Source organism: Quercus robur, chromosome 4, assembly GCF_932294415.1.
Source record: "Quercus robur chromosome 4, dhQueRobu3.1, whole genome shotgun sequence".
In the NCBI taxonomy this organism is placed as follows: domain Eukaryota; kingdom Viridiplantae; phylum Streptophyta; class Magnoliopsida; order Fagales; family Fagaceae; genus Quercus; species Quercus robur.
In genome coordinates, this window is record NC_065537.1 from 6,871,082 (window position 1) to 6,892,450 (window position 21,369).

At 31.9% G+C, this 21,369-nt stretch overlaps 2 protein-coding genes across 3 annotated transcripts; both read right to left on the bottom strand.

The window, feature by feature from the left end:
* Positions 1-3,673: 3,673 nt before the first annotated feature.
* On the bottom strand, positions 3,674-4,534 carry LOC126720466 (SKP1-like protein 20). The gene has a single exon (XM_050422966.1). The coding sequence runs from the start codon at positions 4,450-4,452 to the stop codon at positions 3,850-3,852; it is 603 nt and encodes a 200-aa protein (XP_050278923.1). The 5' UTR covers positions 4,453-4,534; the 3' UTR covers positions 3,674-3,849.
* A 2,557-nt stretch (positions 4,535-7,091) lies between these two features.
* On the bottom strand, positions 7,092-17,467 carry LOC126720467 (DEAD-box ATP-dependent RNA helicase 36). 2 transcript variants are annotated; one of them, XM_050422967.1, is made up of 7 exons: positions 17,273-17,467; positions 16,180-16,792; positions 15,329-15,651; positions 11,938-12,141; positions 11,771-11,852; positions 9,351-9,449; positions 7,092-7,448 (listed from the first exon to the last, which is right to left on the bottom strand). In XM_050422967.1, exons 2-7 carry the CDS (start codon positions 16,789-16,791, stop codon positions 7,290-7,292), a joined length of 1,479 nt encoding a protein of 492 aa, XP_050278924.1. In that variant the 5' UTR covers position 16,792; positions 17,273-17,467; the 3' UTR covers positions 7,092-7,289. The 2 variants fall into 2 exon arrangements, with proteins under 2 accessions (XP_050278924.1, XP_050278925.1); XM_050422968.1 differs by lacking the exon at positions 17,273-17,467 and having other exon boundaries at positions 16,180-17,058.
* Between the last annotated feature and the right edge of the window lie 3,902 nt (positions 17,468-21,369).

A 21,369-nucleotide genomic window follows, 5' to 3' on the forward strand; every position in this document is an offset into this window, starting at 1 on the left:
TCTCTATTATTTTTTTGAAACTCAGATGTGAATACTCTAAGGAAGATAAACCCGTGGAAGCTAGATGCTAAGAGCACTTGCATCGATACTTGTATAATAATAATAATAAAAATGACCACATTTTAACCAAGAAAGCCTAAAATTCACCCACATCAAGTCATACAAAGTTGTGTAAAAATACATAGTTATTACAATAACTAGTCACCAATCCATGCGATGCACGAGAAAACTATTAAATATGGGACAAAATTTAATTACAAAATTAGTTGTAACCTTAGGCTACAAACTTAATATCTTTTTATTGGAGGTGAATTTGATAAATCTACCATTAAATTACATCTTCTTCTTATATTCTCCATGCTTGTAAAATTTTAAGAAAATTAAAGATCAATAACTATGGCATTAATTTTTTTTTTTTTAATTGCAAGTTTTTGTAATTTAAAATTATGCACAAAATATAAACTTATAGATCATATAGTAAATAATATCCAATTGACACAAAATTTAACATGTGTATTAAGAGCATAAAAAACATGCAATTCAATGGTTAGATTTTCAAACTATGTTGTAATATTTATTTTATTGAGTGAATTTGTAGCCTTAAGTTACAACTAATTTTGTAGTTAAACTTTATCCTTAAATATGAGTTATTGTATATTCTATTAGGGTAGTTTAAGAGATTATTTTAAATCTCCATTTCATTATATTTTAGCTGGAAAATACTATATTGTCCCATAAATATTGGAACACAAATTGTCTTTTAACGCAAATGTTTATGAAGTTGCATTTCAATAATAAACTCCCCACAAAAATAATATAAATCAACCAAAAAAACAAACTTCTATGAACAACTACTAATGTGAGTTTCATATTTTGTTGTTATTTCTATAGTATAATATAGTCGCTAACCCATGCGATGCACGGTATAGTTTAATTAAAATTATATATATTTATTCAAATTTGTATGGATTTTTTTTTTTTCAGATTTGTAATGAAACTCTTAATCCTCTATTTTATTTAATATAGGAAAAGTAGAAAAAATAATAATAATAAAAATAAACTAAATTTTGGTTCAATTTTCAGTCTCTCTATTAATTCACTTGTTGTGAGTTTTATAGACAAACTTCATAAACAAAAATGATAGAGAACATCATACAAACATATAAAGGCAAAGAAAATAACGATTTTGTTGAATTTAACTAAGAATAGTTGTATCAATAGGAGTCAGGGTTTCATGTTTCAATTTGGATGTTTCTTTTCAGTTGTATCAAAATAATTACATACAATAAATGATATATCAATTTTTATTAACTGATAATAATAATAATATAATAGATGTACATGACCTAACTCCTATGAGGTAACCAATTAGACTCATAATTAAAAATTATAATAATCTTCAATAAAATGCCCCCAACAATTTCACAATATTTCTAAATTAGTATATCAACTCACGTATAGACGCATGTCAATATCTAATTTAATTCTTTTGGTATAATAATTTAAAATTATTGTGATATTTTGTTATGTTTCTCACATTGTACTTGTAATTAAGAACACTAAAATGGGCATAGCTATTATAAAAAACAAAAAAAAAACAAAAAAAAAAAAAAAAAAAACAAAAAAAAAAAAAAAACAAAAAATAACACTTAAAAAGTTTAAAATCGTGGCATGCTTTTTCACCACACATTGAAAAGTGGTTGCAGTCTTTTTAGTTGGTCTTGTTCCCTCCTTCTATGCTACTCAAATACTCTCTCAGTAAAATGCCATTTGAGCAAGACACAAACTTGTTTGATTCAAATTCATTCACGCACGATACAGTGAGAGAGAGCTGGGCTGCGTGTGAAGAAGATAAACAAAGGAAAAGAAGAAGAAAATTCGAAGAAGAAGAAGAAGAAAAACTTACATCAATTATATCTCCTAATGGATGATAAATCTGAGTTTTTCATACTAATGAAGTCATTGGTGCAGTCATTTCAGTTTAAAATATTTTGCTTTATAATTCAGGAGTAAAAAAAGGGTTCACCTAGCCTTCAAGGTGGCATCGCCAATGCCTCAGCCGCATTGATGCCAATCTTCAAAGCAAAGAGAATGAACTCTTTAGGGTTTTGAGTTTGTTGGTGTTATAAAATAGAAGTCGGGTTTCACATTTTAGTTTGATGTTTCTTTTTCTTTTTTTATATAAAATTTGAAAATAAATTAGTGATGTGGAAAATATTTCTTTAGTATATATATAGAAATATAAAATCAAAATTTTCGTTTTTTTTTTAAATAATGCTAACATGTAAAATTGTGGTGCTAGCAGAAGTTTCAGTTATATATATATATACATATAGATCAACCAAAATCCAATCTGAAATGGACTAAACTACAAATTTGGGGTAAAACGATGAAATTTCCATTCTTGTAGGGATCAAACTGCAAATCTTGAAAAGATGAAAAATAAATAAATAAATAAACCCTCGCAAGGCCCCTATATGACTATATCTAGTTTAATTAAAATTTCTAGTCGTCCAAAAAATTTTCATAAATTTATATTACTACTATTCATTTTTCATTAAGTTTTTTTTTTTCTTTTTTCTTTATATATATATCGAGAATGAAGGAAAAGAATGAGGTAATGGTGGTTGTGCTTGTATATGAAAAAAAAAAAAATCAAAATCAAAATTTTGAAGAAAAAAATTAATATTTTAATGAAATATAACGTTAAATAGGTAGTCTGACGTGAATTTTTTTTTTTTTATTATAGAATAGACCCAAAAAAAAAAAGAATGAATGAATTGATGTGATCGTTCTAACCATTTCCAAAGAAGATGGTTCGGGTCTAAGAAAGACTTCTTATTGGAATAGAAGAGCTATGCTGCTTATTTGGTTAAAAAGCCCGTTTAGCTAACAAATTAATAGGCCCAACTTTGTGCCCTATTCTAGTCCAGGATGGTGTTATTGTCAATTGGGCCTCCAAGCAAGGTTTCATCAGCACAAATACACAATGTTCACAAAACCTTTTTAGCGCAGGCCATAATTTAGGTGCTCTGATTAAACATAAATTCAAAAACATTTTTTGATGATCTGGAAAAATTATTAATTCAAACACATGTTTCTCTATCTAGAGATATGATTGAATAGACAAATATAACACAAGATCTTTTTAAAATTAATTAAATATCTAAACTACAATAATTTTTTTTAAATGCAATAAGATTTGAATCTTACATTCATCCATGATGATTACGATTGCACTTCATCATTAATTAGCTCAAACACCAATTAGTTGCTGTGTAGACAGGATTCAAGACCCAATCCCTTAATTTTGCTATTGCTAATAGGAGACCTTAATGATTGAGCTAACTAGCACTCAAATAAGAGACCTTACCGATTGAGCTAACTAATACCCGCTCTGAGATTAGCTTGGAAGCTAATTTTCTTGGGAAGATGGCAAATGGCAGATATTTAAAGGCTAGAAATTAAAATTTCTAGCATAATTTCTCTCCAATTTGAAATCCAATTTGGGAAGAAAACCCCTTTCCACCCTATTTTCTTTCCTTTCCCTTTTCACTCCAACCAAACACAATTCAACAAAAACCCATGTCTAAGCCAAGAATTTTGACAAAAGAGAAAATAGCAACTATGAATCTCTAAAAACCATGATTAAGCAAAATTACCATCAACAATATAAACATAAACAAATTCTCTCTAATTTCTTTAGCATCTAAGCAAATTACCAATCACCAAAATAAACATAAAACACAGTTATAACTCCCTCTCTCTCCTATGTTCTTATCTTCCCTTCTTCTTTTTTTATGTTCTCTATGTTACCATTTTGTGTGTCAAAGCGAATTTTCAGTCAAATCAATCTTCATCAACGCCCTCGAAAGCCCAGGCGTTTTCTTCGCGCATCCGCGCCTCTTCCTCCGGCGTGTAATCGCCCTCAATCGCGAAGAACTTCCTCACGTACTCCACGCTCTTGTTCTGAATCCTCACCGCCACGCTCCGGCAAAGGAAATCCAGCAGCTCCTTGATGTTCAGGTAATTCGCAGCCAGTATCAGCTCCTTCACGTCCTCGTTGCTCTCGTCTTTCAAGAACTCCGCCTCGAAATCCTTTCTCTCTTCCTTCGCCGCCTTCTCCGCCTCCGAATCTCCCTCTCCCACCGCATCCGCTGCCGCCGTCGCCGCCGGCGACGGAAGCTTCGACCGGATCTCGAGGCTCCTCCGGCAGTAGGTGATGACGCGGGAGAGAGCCGAGCCGGTCACGTTGGGAAGCGGCATCGGCGTGGTCGCCGAGATGGCGTCGTCTTCGAAGAACGATTTCACCGTGGCGAACTCCATGGCAACCGCTTCCTCCACCTCGAATATCTCCCCGTCTGCGGTCTTCAGCGTGATCGTCCTCGCAGCGGCTCCTGGAGTAGCTTCGATAGGGTTAGGGTTAGGGTTTTGGTGTTCGCCGTTCGCCATTGTTGGTTGCTGATGTGTATAGTTGAGTAGTGAGAGAGAGAGAGAGAGTAACAACGAGAGAAACGAGTGAAAAATATTTATAGGGGGCGATTTGCGTTTGCTTCGTGAAGAAGTTATGTACTTCAATTCAATAATTTAATTTACGAATCTGTATTTTCTACTTTTTTTTAAAAAAAAATAATTAAATAAAATAAAATATTTTGATATTGACTTTTTTAAAATATATAAAAATAAATTTGTGTTTCTTAGTCAACGATAAAATATTTTATTGTTGAGTTAATTAAAATCTATAATATTCACTAAAATTTTAATTTATAGTGAAATGAATTTTTCTTTACAAATTATATAAATAAATAAAATAATTTGATATTGTCTTAAAAAAAAAAAATTCAATCTATCACGTTTATAATATAATAATCATTCATTATTATTTGTGTGTGTGTGTGTGTTTTTTTTTTTTTAAGTTGGATTTGAATCCTAAATTTTTTATTTGACGATAAGATATTACTAGTTGGTCTAATTAAAATTCATGATATTCACTAAATTTTTGATTTATAGTGAAGTGAATTTTTCTTATTATCTTGGTTTTTTCTTTTTTTAGTTTAACAAAATTAGTTTTCCTAAAATAAGTTCATTTTTAGTTTTTTGTCTCACTATTAACATTTATTTTAATGGTTAGGATATAATTTTAGTATTATTAGCTTTTTTTAAAGGTAAGTTGGGTCTGAATTCTGAGTTTCTTAATCAATAATAAAATATTTGACTTGTTGAGCTAATTAAAATTCATAATATTCACTAAAATTTTGATTTATAGTGAAATGAATTTTTCTTTACAAATTATATAAATAAATAAAATAATTTGATATTGACTTTTTAAAAAATAAAAATAAAAATAGAATTTCAATCTATCACCTCTTATAATATAATAATCATTCATTATCATCAGCGTTTTTTTTTTTTTTTTTTTTTTTTTTGTAACAGTTTGGTTTGAATTCCGAATTTCTTATTTGACGATAAGATATTACTAACTGGTCTAATTTTGATTTATAGTGAAATGAATTTTTGCTTATTATCTTGGTTTTTGTTTTTTTTTTTAGTTTAATAAAATTAGTTTTCCTAAAATAAGTTCATTTTTAGTTTTTTGTCTCACCATTAACATTTATTTTAATGGTTAGGATAGAATTTTAATTTATAGCATCCACTCCATCTTGACTGCTCTTATCTTCAAGTTAGGATACTAATCAATTTAGGTTTAAACTCCAAATCTTTTATTCAACAATAAGATATTTTCCCGATTGAGTTAATTAGAACATTAAAGCTACCAAAAGTTATATCTTTCATGTCATATTTAGTAAATAAATTATCTTAAAATTATTGGATATCAAACGGATACTAAATTATTAAATTGAGAAACTTGCCAATTTTTAATTTTTTTTTTATAAAGTACAACTTGACATTTTCACATATTCAATCTATGCAACTTACCTAATAAGAAAAAGGGTTTCTTACAAGTAATATAAACTATATAAATGGATTTTTTTTTTGAATGGTTGTGATTAAAGTATAACTTTGACAAATCTATGCAACTTATTAATAAATCATGTGATTAGTACTATATATGAATGGTTGTTTGAATCACTGCACAATGAGTTTAACAAAACTTTCCTCTAAATCAATTTAAAAGTAAACTATTGTCCAAGACAAACGACATGCTTTTCAATTTTGATCTCTTAGCTTCATTTAACTATTTATGGTTTTGATCTCTTAGTTTCATTTAACTATTTATGGTCTTTTTGGTATAGATATTGACCCTAAAAACACACTTTAAAAAAAAAAAAAAAAAAGTTATTTTTTAACATTTGATATCTAAGGTTAAGGTAATGTGCCATGAGGGTCTAGCAACCCATGTTTTTATAAGATGTGTTTTTATAACAATGCTTTAGATAAATATGCTTATGCTTATATTTCAAAGGAATTATGCATGTTTTATGTCAAGTTATACAAATTCTATGTAATGAAGTTTGAAAGGAAAATCATGTGGATATGCAAGATTTTCTAAACCCTCTTTTGAAAGTAAAGAATTTTTAAGAAATGAGAATTACTTTTAAAAAGTGTTTTCTTGTAAACTTCTCAGTATTTCACTTATATAAGTTATAAATTCAAGAAAAGGAAAATTTTAACTAAAAATTTTAACTTTTCCTTAATTTTCGCAAAAATCACTATTTAAAAATGATATACCAAGAGACACAATATTTTTTACAATTTTTTAAATAATCTGTTGTAATTGACCCATAATAAAAAAAATAGTTTAATAGTGATACTTTACCCAACAAATTGGCCAACATTTGGTATTATATGGATAACTTCAAAGATTCTTTGAAAACTTTGGGTGAGTGAGTCCAAAAGCCATTAAAGACATACTAGAAAAAGGTTTGGTTCGATTCCTTGTACTATTTAATACTAGATGATTAATATATATTGATTTTTTTTTATTCAGTGCATAAGTATACAAATATCTTCATGATTTGTTTGTTTATCCCAAAAAAAAAAAAAAAAAAAAAAAAACCAAACAAACAAAAACAAAAAAGAGAACTTGTACTGTCAGCTTAGAAGGGAAAATCACCTTAAGCTCTCCTTAATAAGAAAATAAATATAGACAATATATTTCATTTTTTGGTCATAATCAAAATTGAGCTAATGTTCTATCGAAAACAATGTAATATATTGACATTTTCAAAATGGGGGCTCATATATAAAACTCTCATCTATTACTCATCCGAATAAGTTGTCACTCACTGATTTAGTAGAAATACAAAGGTGAAACTACAATTTTCAACCTATTTAGTAGATTTATCTCTTTTTCTCTTTTTACTCCTTTTCTTCAACAATCCTTTCTCTGCTAGAGTTTTCAATTTTTGTTTCTTGCGTTCTTTTTCTTTCTCATCAAAGCCGTCATCCATCATCTTCATCACTGCCACGCGTTTGGCCTTGTAAACCTGCATATTAAAGTAGAACATACTTAAGCAGGCAGGAATGAGATCTCCACTTAGTTTGATTTTTGACAAACAAATATAACGTCTCATACAATTTTTTTTTTTTCTTTCGGATAATTCAATCGCTACAATAATGAAGAAGGGAGAATTCAAACATGATTATCCTTATAAATAAATGCTAAAAAGCTCTTGGCCAAGCAAAAGAGAAAAACTAATAGGCCATAACAGCTTTAGACATGTTGACATACTTAATACATACCACTAATCTGAAATGATGAGAAAAGCTAAAAATAATAGCATCTTGATAAAATCATTATAAGAATAAGCATCTATTTCATCACAGCCTAAACGAAAACATAAGTTTTCTCCAAAAGACATTTTGTTGAAGCGTTATGACAATTTTGGGCCTAAGGTTTCATAATAATTCAGCATTGAAAAGGTTTTCATTTCAGGATTTGATTCAGACATGTTGGTACACATTGATAGATTCTGGGGATATGTAAGAGTAAGGGAAAAGTAAGGCATACCTTCTTATCATTCAAAATAAAGGATAAGCTAGATTAATATAAAAGTTGTGTACCACATTACTAGTGTATAATTATCTTAAAGATTACTTGCACGTGACAGAAATCCTGGTAATTATATGGAATCCAATATCAATGAGATTTTTGAAAACTGAAAGTTGCAAAATATTAAAAGAAAAGGTACAGGTAAGGCCTAAATATTCCAATAAAAGGGCTAATATTGATTTTTTTTTTTTTTAAAAAAGAAGAAGAAGAAGAAGAAGAAGAAGAAGAAGAAGAATAAAGCCTGTTTTTATACATTACAAGACCAGTAATGCATGCTGCCCCATGCTAAACCCAGCTTTTTAGTCTTTAACCCTTCCCATGCACTTCTAACAGTGAATGAACCTAGGGTGATCAATCCATTGTACTCCACTTATGAAAAGAATTATAAATACTTATTTTTAAAAGTTTCCTTCCAAATAAGTCATAAATCATCCCAAAAAAATTCTTATATTATATTTATCCTTTTCTTATTTCCAAATTAAAAGTAACAGGACCAAGTTCCAAATGTCTAAAGTTCTGTTACCTAAGATGCAACTGAAAATTCTTATATAAATATAAGAATATTCAGTTGCATCTTAGGAAACTTAGAGCCCGGGACATTAAAGTATTGAACTAATATGGGACAAGGTTGATCTTATCCATTCAAAAAAAAAAAAACTGTTATTTATATTTTTTCCATAGCTACCTCACCGCCTTGGAACCCTACTTTTCAACCATACATCTAAAGGTATTTAACCTTGGTCCTTGAGGATGACAAAACTATTAATTTGGATGCATGTGGAACACTGAGCATGCATAATCATCAAGCAAGTTTATAGATAGTTATATGACAATTAAAAAGTTAGAAAATGAACATCAATGCTTTCAAATGAATTTGAATGGTTATATAAATCAAATGAAATTACATCCATCATCTATCTATTTGTAACTGAAATGGATGAAAACTGGAAAGTTCTGATTAGCATAAATTGGAAGAACTACAATTTCTCAGATATTAAAAACTCTTCCTCAGTGTAAAGCTTATTGCCAACGAGACTTCTTTTTGGAGTAGCGTAAGAGAAAAATTCATCATATAAAAGTCGCTTATAAAAAGCTCTTGGTTTGGCTTGGCTGTTTTCGCTTGGGCATTTTTTTGCTTATGTACATATTTTTAAAGCCTCACTTTTTTTCTAGGAAGTAGAACAATTATATTTTTGCCTAGCTTATTATTTAAGCAAAATAAGCCAATTAAAAAAAGCCATACCAAACCAATTAGAAAGAGTAGCAATGAATTTTTAACGTGACAATCCGGCTACAAATCTAGTAAAATCACCAAAATCATTCTGAGAGATCTTACCTTTGTAATATCAGAAAGCACCTCATTCTCTTTACATTCAAATGCTTCCAACTGTTTTCCAATATCAGCTTCTATTTCATGAATGAGAGCAACATCATTCTGCATACAACAAACATTACAAGTAAAGAAAACAATTTAGAACTGGTCTCATATACCCATGAGGGTCTTCACTAGCTAAGATATATAGTATGCAAATTTTCAGCAAAAATCTGTAAGTTGATTATTCTTGGGACAGTTGTCCTGCAACAATACTCAGACAAGAGTTGAAAGCTATAAAGACAAGGAATATGGAAATGCAATAGACTCTATGGCATTGAATCTAAGGAAGATCTTGTGCATCTTCATTGCGCAATGGTGAGTGAGAGACCTTGTTTTAAGAAGTACTAGAAATCCAGAAAAATTCAACTTTATTTATTTTAAATAGAGAAAATACCGGTGTGATCTATCTAGCTACCTAGAAAATTGATGAGAATGTTTCATGGAGTATTGTATACACTGGATAAACTTCCCATTGAAGCTAGAGTTCTCCATGCAAAAGATATAACAAGATGCATGAAGTTCGGAGAAATTGAATCACATTTTTTCTTAGTTGCCACTTAAAATATGGTTGCTAATCTACTGAAAAAAAACTGGATTATTCCTACCATGTGACATAGGACAAATTGGGGAATTTGTCTACATGTGCTTGTGGAGGGTTTAGGGTTAGGAGAACTTGTGGGTCTAGGGTTCAGAATTGTTGAAGAAAGGGTTGTGAGGTTGTGTTAGAAATTAAAAGATGATTTGATGAATTTTTTATGGCTATCTAGTAGAAGAATTATGTGGGATTTTAGGGTGTTGATAGGAAAAAGAAAGGTGTTGTAAGAAAGAAGCAAAGAGAGAATTTTATGGCATCGAGGGGCTATATGCACAATACTTGTGAACAATCATTACCACAAGAAAGAGAAGAAGAAGAAGAAAAGAGAGAAGAGAGCGGGAGAAAAGAAACACGCGAAGGCCGACATGCCTTAATGCTCAAAACACTCAATATTATCATTAATCAACTCCCACTTATTTGAATACAATAACACATTTACATAGACCGTAACCTTGTCTTCTCCTAATAGAACTATGACCCATACTTAGACTATTAAACCAAACCCTAATTGAATTGAACCAATTCCACAAACAGAGAAAAAAATAAAAACCATGAACTAAAAAATAAAACTACTTATTAATAAAAATAAAACCCAAGGCCCATTTCTATTGTAGAATTACTAAAATACCATTGACTCTAGAATAACCAAATAAAATATAAAACCATAGGTAACTACTATGGACACTTATTCTTGGGCCTTGCCTTAACCTAGACTTCCAAAGAGGATATTGCTTCTTTAACCATGCTATGGATGCGACATCACTATGTGTGGCTTCTAATGTACAAAAAGCTTATGTTAAGAACTTAAGATAAATGATGAGAAGTTAGAGTTTAAGTGCCCGTTTGGCAAAGATTATATTTGCCAATTTATTTTACTATTTAACTTATTTTTGTTACTATTCATGGGTCTTACTGCACTTTTTGGTACTATTCATGAGTTTATTATACTATTTCAGCTAATTTTTACTTTTATTTACAGTACTTTCAGCAAAAAAATTTCAGTTTCAGCAAAATAAATTGATCCCAAATGAGCCCTAATAATAAAATCATCCTTAATCCTTAAAAGCAGAAGGGACAGAAGCTGAAGGTGTCACATTCATTTTTTTTTTTTTTTCCCTTTTTCCTTTTTAAAAAAAAAAAGTCTGTCTATATAGGATTTTTTTTCATTGTAGATAAAAAATTATAGTAAGCATATCCCAAAGTAAAGCACCCCTAAACCGCACCCAGCAAATAGTCAAGGAGATTTGTTGAGGAATTTGTCTTTAAATAGTATCCATACATTCTCTTGAAATCTGTTAGACAGGGATGGAGATGCAGAACCTAGCATCCACCATTGTTTATATAAGACTTTTTTTTCTTTTTTTTTTGATAGGTAATAACAAATTTATTGATAATAGAAGTACAATGGATTTACGATAGTAAACTCATTGCACTGAAAAAAATACAAACCAATCAAAAAGAAAGACTAGCAGAACGATGCACCCTGAAAAAAGAGGATTTTGGGTCTTACTGCTACTGTATGTGTGTGTGTGTGGGCGTGTGTGTAGCACAAAAGCACTGCAAGTGGCATTTGTGGTAAGACAAACAAGAAAGCATCCCAAATTCATAATGACACATAGGAGTTTAGCCATTCATAGAAAGAAATCACTCGTGACATAATTGTTAGCATTAAAATCTTTACCAAAGATACTTTCAGCTTTGATGCATGATCAAATGATGCTCTGAGAAACATAAAGAGTTCTATATAGATCTCTATATCATTTCCAGCAATATTTTCACTACTTACCTCGGTAACAAAGCTCACAGCCAGCCCTCCTCTGCCTGCTCTTGCCGTACGCCCCACACGATGGGTATAATCTCTAGTGTACCTGCAGTGGGCTGGCAGTTAAATCCCAACATATAGATGTCTTATTGGGAAATTGACAATAACTAAAATTAGTCAAGAGATGTAACCTAGGAATATCATAATTTACAACAAGATCAACTGTAGGAATATCCAAACCACGGCTGGCAACATCAGTTGCGAGCAATACAGGAACTTGTCCAGATTTGAATCGATGTAGAGCAGCAAGCCTTAGAGACTGAGATTTAAAAGAATGTAATGCTGCTACTTCCTGATCAAGCTCTTCCAGTAATAAACTCAAAAGGTGACAGCTTCTGCATCCACAATGTTTTTGTTTTTTGATAAGTCATACAAGTATTGCTCATACTATGGATGAGAAATCAATGCACATTTCTATATTATAAACTTTCTTCACTGAAATGAACAACTAAGATAATGCTTAATTTTTTTTATGAGTTTTACTAAAGATAAAAAGACTTCATATTCACAATGATGAACACCAAATACAAAGATAATGCTTGAAATATCCAACTCATTACATTATTTTTTTTTAATATTAAGATAATGCTTAATTTTTTAATAAGTAAAGAGTTTTATTAATGATAAAAAATACTTTTTGTTCACAATTATGAACACCAAATACTAAGATAATGGTTGAAATATCCAAATCATTACATCATTTTTTTTAATAAGTAGACCAAATGTTAAAACTCATTACATCATCTAGAAAAATACTAAGATAATGCTATGTGGAAATGAAGATGCTATTGATTATGATCTAAGGAAGAAAAAACAAATGATAAAGCCAAAAAGCCGAAGGGAAATATCTACAGCCGTTGGGTGACATGACTCAGACTTTAAGTTCCCAAAGGCACAAGGGGAAACGACATTACTCTTTTTTTTTTTTTTAATAAGTAAATAGAAAATGACATTACTCATGAGACTCCAATATTTAGAGAGAGGAATTACATCATGGCTATATCAGTTGACTTTTATTATAGCCCTGAAACTTTGATAATGAAAACTATATTGGAACACCTCACCCCAATAAAATAAAAAAAACTAGAATGTAACCATGAACAACTTTGCATCATGACGAAAGATTTAAGGTTGTAATTCATATCATACTCTGACATAAGAAGGTTTGGTTACGATATTTTGAATAATTTCATTGTTGAGAACAGGTAAGAAATTTATGATCACACTCAAATGAGGATACAATTTGGGAAAAAAGAAGTAACAAAATAGAAACCACAAGTGAAAAATTAGCTAAAATTGTTCAGAGCTGAATCAGAATTAGCCAATCCTAACTTATCCAAAAAAAAAGAATTAGCCAATCCTAAATTGTATATACCAATGACAGACTTCTTATTTTGGCACAATGTTTTTGCAATCAAACTTGACCTAACTGGAAGTTCAAGCAATAGTTGACTGGCCAACACACATATCTAAAAAGGCAGGCAAGAAATTAGTCCAGAGAAAATATAATACAGCTAGCTATTAATGGACGAGGTGGGCCAAAGCAAACCAGGATGACTAGAAAACACACATCTATGTCCCACCTAATTTTATTTAAGTCTTTCAAAATGAAAACAGGTATGTATCAAGTTGTATGTTAAAGGATCATATTTCATCATTCAACAAGCCATCAAACTAAATGTCAAATAGGAAAATTGTTGCTAAATATCTCTAGCTACATGCTATAGGCCAAACTTACAAGCTACAGGAGGCCCCGATTTTTCCTCTTTTTCTAATTCATTTTTTCCCCCTTTCTTTTTTTCATCTTTTATTTTGTTTCCCTCAGGGAAGTTGGGTATTGGGTAATGAGGCCCTATCTTAGTCTTGGCAGACATTGGGCTATTCCCAAATTATAAAGCACCAAAATCCCTCAGGATATGAGAGCATTTAATCATTTACATTAAGATCAAGGATTCAAGGTTCAACGCCAAACATTATTTCAATAAAAAGTAGCCAATTAGCTTATGTATAGGAGCATTCCCACCAAGCTCAATACAGATTTAGCCAAATCTGGTCTGAAAATCCTACTTTTACAATTTCAGCAAACTTAAATTCACATAGACCTGCATCAAGCTTAATATTTATTTGTCTATTTATATAAATATTATTTCTTCTCTCTCCAATCTTTTTTTTTTTTGATAAGTAGAAGTAAATGGTAATATTGTTTCTCTCTCCAATCTCTTCCACTCTTTCACAATTTTCAGTCAAAATCTTCCCCAATCTTCACGCCCTAATTAAAGCGCACACAGCCAACAACAACAACAACAACAACAAGATGATTAGAATCCCCAATTCAGCCACCCATAGTCACTCAAGCACTCATACACACAAAACCAATTATTGAGAAATTAAATGAAAAATAAAGCAAAATCCTCCAAAGGAGATCAAGAAGCGGAGGCGAGCATCTGATCCAACCTCAACACCGCATTTGATGATCAAGTGCCAGCTGTTGAAGCCCTCAAATTGAAACTTGAGAAGATCGATGGGTGAGTGGGGCTTGGACCCAGCAAAGAGGTTCTTGTTCTCCACCATAGGGATCGAGATAATGAGTAGGAGAGAGAGAGATAGAGAGAGTGAGAATTTTCAGATGTGCACACACACACACACAGAAAACAAATATTAAGTCATTTGTGGTGGTCTGCTTTTTTTTTAATGGGTATTGAGTTACTGTTCAATAATGACATTTTGTCTAAAGGCTGTTGATGCAAACCAGTTTTAAGTTAGTTTAGCTATATTTGTTGTAAAAATTTGGTTTGTTGAGCCTGATGCTAATGCTCTAACAGAGAAATGGTTTTACTCATTCCTCCAATCAAATAAGAGCAGGAGCAGATTTTAAGATGGATTTAGTGCAGAAGGCACAAACACAAAGCATTGTTGATTTAGCTATTGTTGTTGATATCTTATGAAAAAGTGCTTCATTTGTATGGCAAGTGGAAATGGGTCAACTAACAAACTAAATTTGCATGAGAAAGCTTGGTCCTAAGAATCCAAATCATATAGAAGCCTATATATATGGTACATAATTCAACTCACTATCAGTGGTATCAATACAACAGGTTGGTGACTTCAAACTTCAAAGCTTGAAGTTTTAAACAACAAAGGCAAACCAGCAACTAACATCCCAACTCTAGTTCTCACTTGAATGCATACTCAAAAGTCTTATTGATTTGGACCATATATGTGCAGATTATTTCATAAACACACTCATATTAAAAAAAATGGCAAATTATACTTATCAAACAAATAAAAAAAAAATGTAAATTACACTTTTTTTCCTATTGTTGAGGCAGAAAGCAAGTCTGGAGCAAGGATATATAATAAGTACTTTCATTGCATATGCATATATTGCTATTGAAAGGTTCACAACAACCAAATGTTTATTGTGATTATATGTGCAAGTGCAATTGGGAAAGACAATAAACTACAAAAAACATCAGAAAACAGTTTCAAAAATTCAGACTGTATTGTTCAAGGAAATAGTACCTGCAGGTGGAGACAAATATGATGGCGGACCGAACACCCATATCTTCTATTTTAGACAAAATGTGCATTAGATAAACATCCTTCACATTGTTAGGAATAAAAATATACTGCTGTTTTAGAGTGGCAACTGTCTTAAAGCCTTCGTATGCCTCGTAGAAGTATGCCTTATTTGCAGAAAGCTCAAGAAGTGCTTCCAGTTCACTTGTCATTGTTGCAGAAAATAATAGAGTTTGCCGATTTTTTGGCAAACACTTAAAGACCACCCTCAATTCCTCTTCAAATCCAACATCTAGAACTCTATCTGCTTCATCCAAAACTAAGAACTAAACAAAACAAAAGGAACATATAAATAAGTACTTCGATTAAAAAAACAAAGAATCACTAAATGTTTCACCTTAAGTGTAAATTTAGAATTGATGCTGTGCAAAACTCAGTTGCAAGCAAATCAAGCTCAGAGAAAAAGACAATGAGGCTGCATAATCAACTCCAATGGAGTTTGCTGACCCCATTCTAGTGCAAGTTGACACTTGACAAGCACAACATGGCAATAATGATGACGATAATTAATTTGTGGATTATGGTTTAAAAACATGGTGAACATGCTTCTGAAAAATTCTTAAAATTGTTGATCAATGAACTTAAAATATTAAAAAATGAAAGGATAGATTAATTAAAAATAGTCACTCCAAGAAAGTTCTATAGGTTGCACCACATTACATATTAAAGCATCTAAAATCAATTAATTTGGCTGACAACAATTATTTGAAACAAGATCCATCACTGTTGAGTTGGATTAACAAAACCAAAACAAAACAAAAAGGTTAGATTATAAAAAAAATAAAAATGATTACCCTAGCATTGGAGAACAAGGGAGGAATATCAGGATTTTCTTCCAGCAAGACCTTGATCCTCCCTGGAGTTGCAATCACCAAATGTGGCCTCGTCATCAAAGTCTTTGCCTGGTTCAGCATGTCCATTCCTCCAACAACCACAGTACACCGCAAATGCAAGCATGACCCAAGCGCCCTAAACTGCTCAGCCAACTGGTATGCAAGCTCCCTCGTTGGTGTCACCACCAACCCAAAGATGCCAAAGGGATCTTCAGCGAGGCGGTGCAGGATAGGCAATGCAAATGCAGCAGTCTTGCCACTGCCAGTCTGTGCAAGACCGAGTACATCACGGCCTGCAAGGATTTTTGGTATGCAGTGGGTTTGCACCGGTGTGGGTTTGTGCATTCCGAGCTCTTTGCAGGTCTGCACTGCCCACTCAGCGAGGCCAAGGTTGGCAAATGTGGCGGCGGTGGTAGTATCATGGTCAAGGTTTGTTGATTTTTCAATATGTCGGGTTTTTGCCTCAATGTTTTGGGCGGTGGTGCTGGTGCTGGTTGTGGCAGTTGGTTTAGAGCGTTTGGTGGGTTTCGAAAATAGGGGGAAGTCCTTGTCAACTAAAGCATCTTGATCCATTCTGTTTACGAGAAGTGAAAGGTCAACAGTTTGGGACCAGAAAATTACATTCACATGAAACTATCCTTTACAAACTTCTCCAAAAGAATTAATTGGAGTTCTTTCAACTGTGTGAGGTAAAGCAGCTACCAGAAAAAAATCAGGGATTCACTTCTACAGTTTAAGTTAACGGCCCCACCAAAATCTAGTTATTGTTTTACTCCCAAAGACAGTTTGCCATTTTAATTAGAACCATAAATTATGCATACAACTAATAGCAGCAGCATTTTCAATGTATTTCAGAAAAAAACTAAGAACTACCCATTGCTAGAATTAATCCAAAAAGTTCAAAAAATGGCCAAAAATTTTGGTAAATCCTATTAAACATTGGTTCTAAACAAAATCATTGACCAAAAAACAAACAGATAAACTACAAATCCGGTCTCAGAGATTAACCACAAAACAAAACAAATAAATCCACTCAAAACCCTAAAAATTTTACCTTTCTCTCCAGTCTCTGCTCTCCGCCTCTCTCTAGTCTCCAGTCTCCACTGTTCAGTCTGTTCTCATCTCAGCCTCTCTCTGATTCTCTGCTCTCCGCCTCTCTCAAGTCTCACCTGCTCACCTCACCGTATCAGGTTCTGAGGTTCAGGAATCAGGTATAAAATTATAAATATTTGGGCTTTTATTTGTTAAGAACTTATATAAGATAACTTTGTTTATTTGGGCCCCCCCTGTCCCTGGTTGGTTTTGTAACTTTGTTTATCACTTATCAGTTTATCATTATGGCTGCCTGGATCCTCCCTGGACTGGGCGTTTAGTTTGGGCCTTCAAGTTTTTTTTTTTTTTTTTTTAAAGCCTGCTTTTTTTTTTTTTTTTTTTTGGTTATTGTTATTTTTTTTTTTTTTTTTTTTTTTTTTTTTTTTGTGGGTGGGTCTTATTAATAAGTCTTGTGTTAGTGTTATGGTTGTGCTTAAATTTTTGTTTTTCTTGAGCTTAATTTTTTTTTTTTAATTTATGCAGGTTAAGATTGCTAAAAACTTGTTATTGTTCAGTGAAATTACAACAATATTTTTTATATAAATCAGGTTCTATTTCTCATTTGCTCTACACTTGAAAGTTATTTTTTATTTTAATCTTTATAAATATATTGTTTTATCATAAATGTCTACTAGAAAATATGCATATGGATATGAAAAACTTAAAAAAAGAAAAAAAGAAGAAAAATTAATTGAGTCTCAAAAAGGATCAATGGATAAATTTGTTATTAATAATAAATAAAATATAACACAAAATTTAGATGAAAATATCACAAATGAGCAAGAAATTCACCAAAATAATTTAGAAGAAAATGATGTTCAATTTTGTAATACAACAAATCTTGATAATGAACTTCAAAATAATTTAGAAGAAAATGAAAATAATGATGAAAAATATAATATACCACAAGCAAGAATGATAGACTGAAAGCAAAGCAAAAAAATGGTATTTTTCAGAAAAGTGTTTTCAGAAAATAGAAAGGGTAAGCAAAATATAAAAATTATTTACTTCATAATCTCAAATAAATAAATAAATAACCAAAAATCACACACCATAATCCAGTGAAGCCTCGTGAGCCACAATTTCACCTAAGAGGATCGTCTAAGTTGAGAGGAAGAGATTTTCATACTCTTTGGCTCGGCAGCACAATCTTCGATTTCCTTTCTTGACGTGACTTTCGTTCACTCTTCTCCTGTCAATCTAGACAACATATAAAAAGAAATAAAAGGAAGAAGAACAAAGCACTGCGTAAAAAAGAAAAAAAGAAAAATGGTGAGAGAAGAAAGACGGACTGAGATCAGGTGCACTGTTGAAAGTATTTTTTTACATTTTTTTTTTTTACTTTTTAACTCTCCTTTAATATATTTTATTTAATGATTGAGATTGAAAGTTGTTTTTTCAACTTTTAATCTCAGCCATTAATTACAATTGCATCAGGGTATTGCACCTGAATCTGAAAAAGACAAAGAGACCTACACATACACATACACAGACATAAGCACACATACACAGACATAAGCACACATACACATACACATACACTTACACAAGCACACATACATACACATACATAAACATATGCATACACATACACATACAAATACACATAAATATACATATACATACACATAAATATACATATACATAAATATAAACACACATACATATAAACACGTATAAACTCACATAAACGTAAACATACACACACATAAACTTAAATATAAATATAAACACACATAAAAGCTCAATTTAGCATGCCAAAATCATATATAAACATGCATAAACATAAATGAACATAAACATAAACGCACATACACATACACATAAACATAAACATACACACACACACACATAAACATACACATACACCTACACACTCATACACATACACATACACATACGCATAAACATACATAAATATAAGCACGCATAAACACATACACATACGCATACATAAGCACACATACATACACATACACATACACATACACATACACATAAACATACATACACATACATATAAATATACATATACATAATTATAAACACACATACACATAAACACGTATAAACTCACATAAACGTAAACATACAAATACATAAACTTAAATATAAACATAAACACATATAAAGGCTCAATTTAGCACACTAAAGTAACTAACGAAATTGTTTGAGGATTGATATTAGTTTGCAATTTTTTCTACTCTATATGAGGGTTTAATTTTTCTCAGTCTGTATGTGTGTTTATGTCTATGTATGTTTATATTTATGTTTGTTTGTTTTTGTTTATATTTGTTTATGCATATTTATGTGTATGTGTTTATGTTTATTTGTTTTTGTGTATGTTTGTTTGTGTTTGTGTTCATGTATGTTTATGTGTATGTGCCCGTTTGTTTCCACGTTTTGAGCCCAAAAATGGCTTTTTGAAAAAAGTCAAGCCTAAAATTGCGTTTGGTTAAGCCCAAAACGCAACTTTTTGATAAAAGTTGCGTTTTGGGCATAGGCCAAAAACGCGGACTAAACGCGAAAAATTTATGGACCTCTGAGGGCCCATAAATGAAAACGCACACTGCGCGTTTGATGGGTTACCATTGCTAATGATGGAATTACGAAAATACCCATGAAATTAATCAGTTCTCTCAACGCCTGACCTCACGCCCCTCATCTCATCTCTCTACTCTCTCTTTGCACGACGCCTCCCATCTCTTCTCTCTGCTCTGCTCTGCCCTCTCCGTGAGTTTCTCTGCTCTGTCTTTCCTCGTCTTCCTTTTCTTCTTCCTCTTCTTCTTCTTTCTTTCTGTCTTTCTCATCTCATCTCTTTGCTCTCCCAACAAATTTCCAAATCCAAACACAAAAAAATCTATAACAAATTCCCAAATCGTCTCTCTGCTCTCCCAACAAATTTTCAAATCCAAACACAAAAAAATCTATAACAAACTCCTAAATCAGTTAAGGAAAAAAAAAAATCAATCCCTTGCGAATTAGGATTCCTCAAAATGCAAAACAAAAAAACATCAAAATATAGCAAAATGATAGAGAATTACCGGACAAAATTGAAGCCGAATGCGTCAAAAACACCAAGCTCTGGGTTCGATCAAATCGGCGAACCCCTCCCAATCAAACCCGGACGACTCTGACTCCGACTTCGACTCCGACCCCATTTTCGATCTCCAAGCCCTTCCCTCTCAGCCACTCGCCGTCTCCGAACTCCACCGCCTCATCTTCGTCGTGCACTCCGATGGATTCTATGTCGCCAGAACCTGAGTGGGATGCTATTGATTCCGCCAAGAACCAACAGACGAAGTGTTAAGAGAAAAGGGAGAAAGGAAAAAAAAAAAAAAGTGACGAAGAAGGAGAATGTTCTGGTGTTTGGAGGAATGGTAGGGAAGGAATAAAGAAAGGAGGAAAGAAGGATTAAAAAAGAAAACAAAACGGGTACGTGTGTGGAGGAGAAATTTAGTGGGAAAAAAAAAAAAAGAAAAAAAAGAAGAAGAAAGAAATGCCGTGTGGAGGATAAAAAAAGAGTGGAAAAAAAAAAAGGAAAAAAAGAATAATGAAATATTATTACAATTTTTTCACAATAAATTTTAAGGGGTCGGTTATTATTAGCTAATATTGGTGAGAAAAAAAAATTTTAGAAAGAAAAAAAAAAAATTTTAATAGTATGTTAAAATTAAAATTAGTATAAATTTTTATCACAATATTTTCACAATATTTTTACAATAAATCTTAAGTGGTAGGTTATTGTAGGGGCCGGTTAGTCACTAAAATTATTAAAGTCAAGTTAATTGGGCCTATGGCCCATCCGAGGAGGCCTATATCAGGTTGTGGGGGTAACCAAACAAAAGGAAGAGTAAATATCATGAAAGGTGAGTTTAATATTCGTCCGAGGACAAAATCTTTCTCGGCAGTCTGAGTCCGAGGACGACCAGAACGCCACCTTGTTACAAACGTACTTCGGAGCTACGTCACCACTAGAAGTGGGATAAGGGACCAAGGGCAAGGAAGAGAAGGCCAACAAATATCTATAACAACAGCTGCCTCCGCATTAATTGCCTC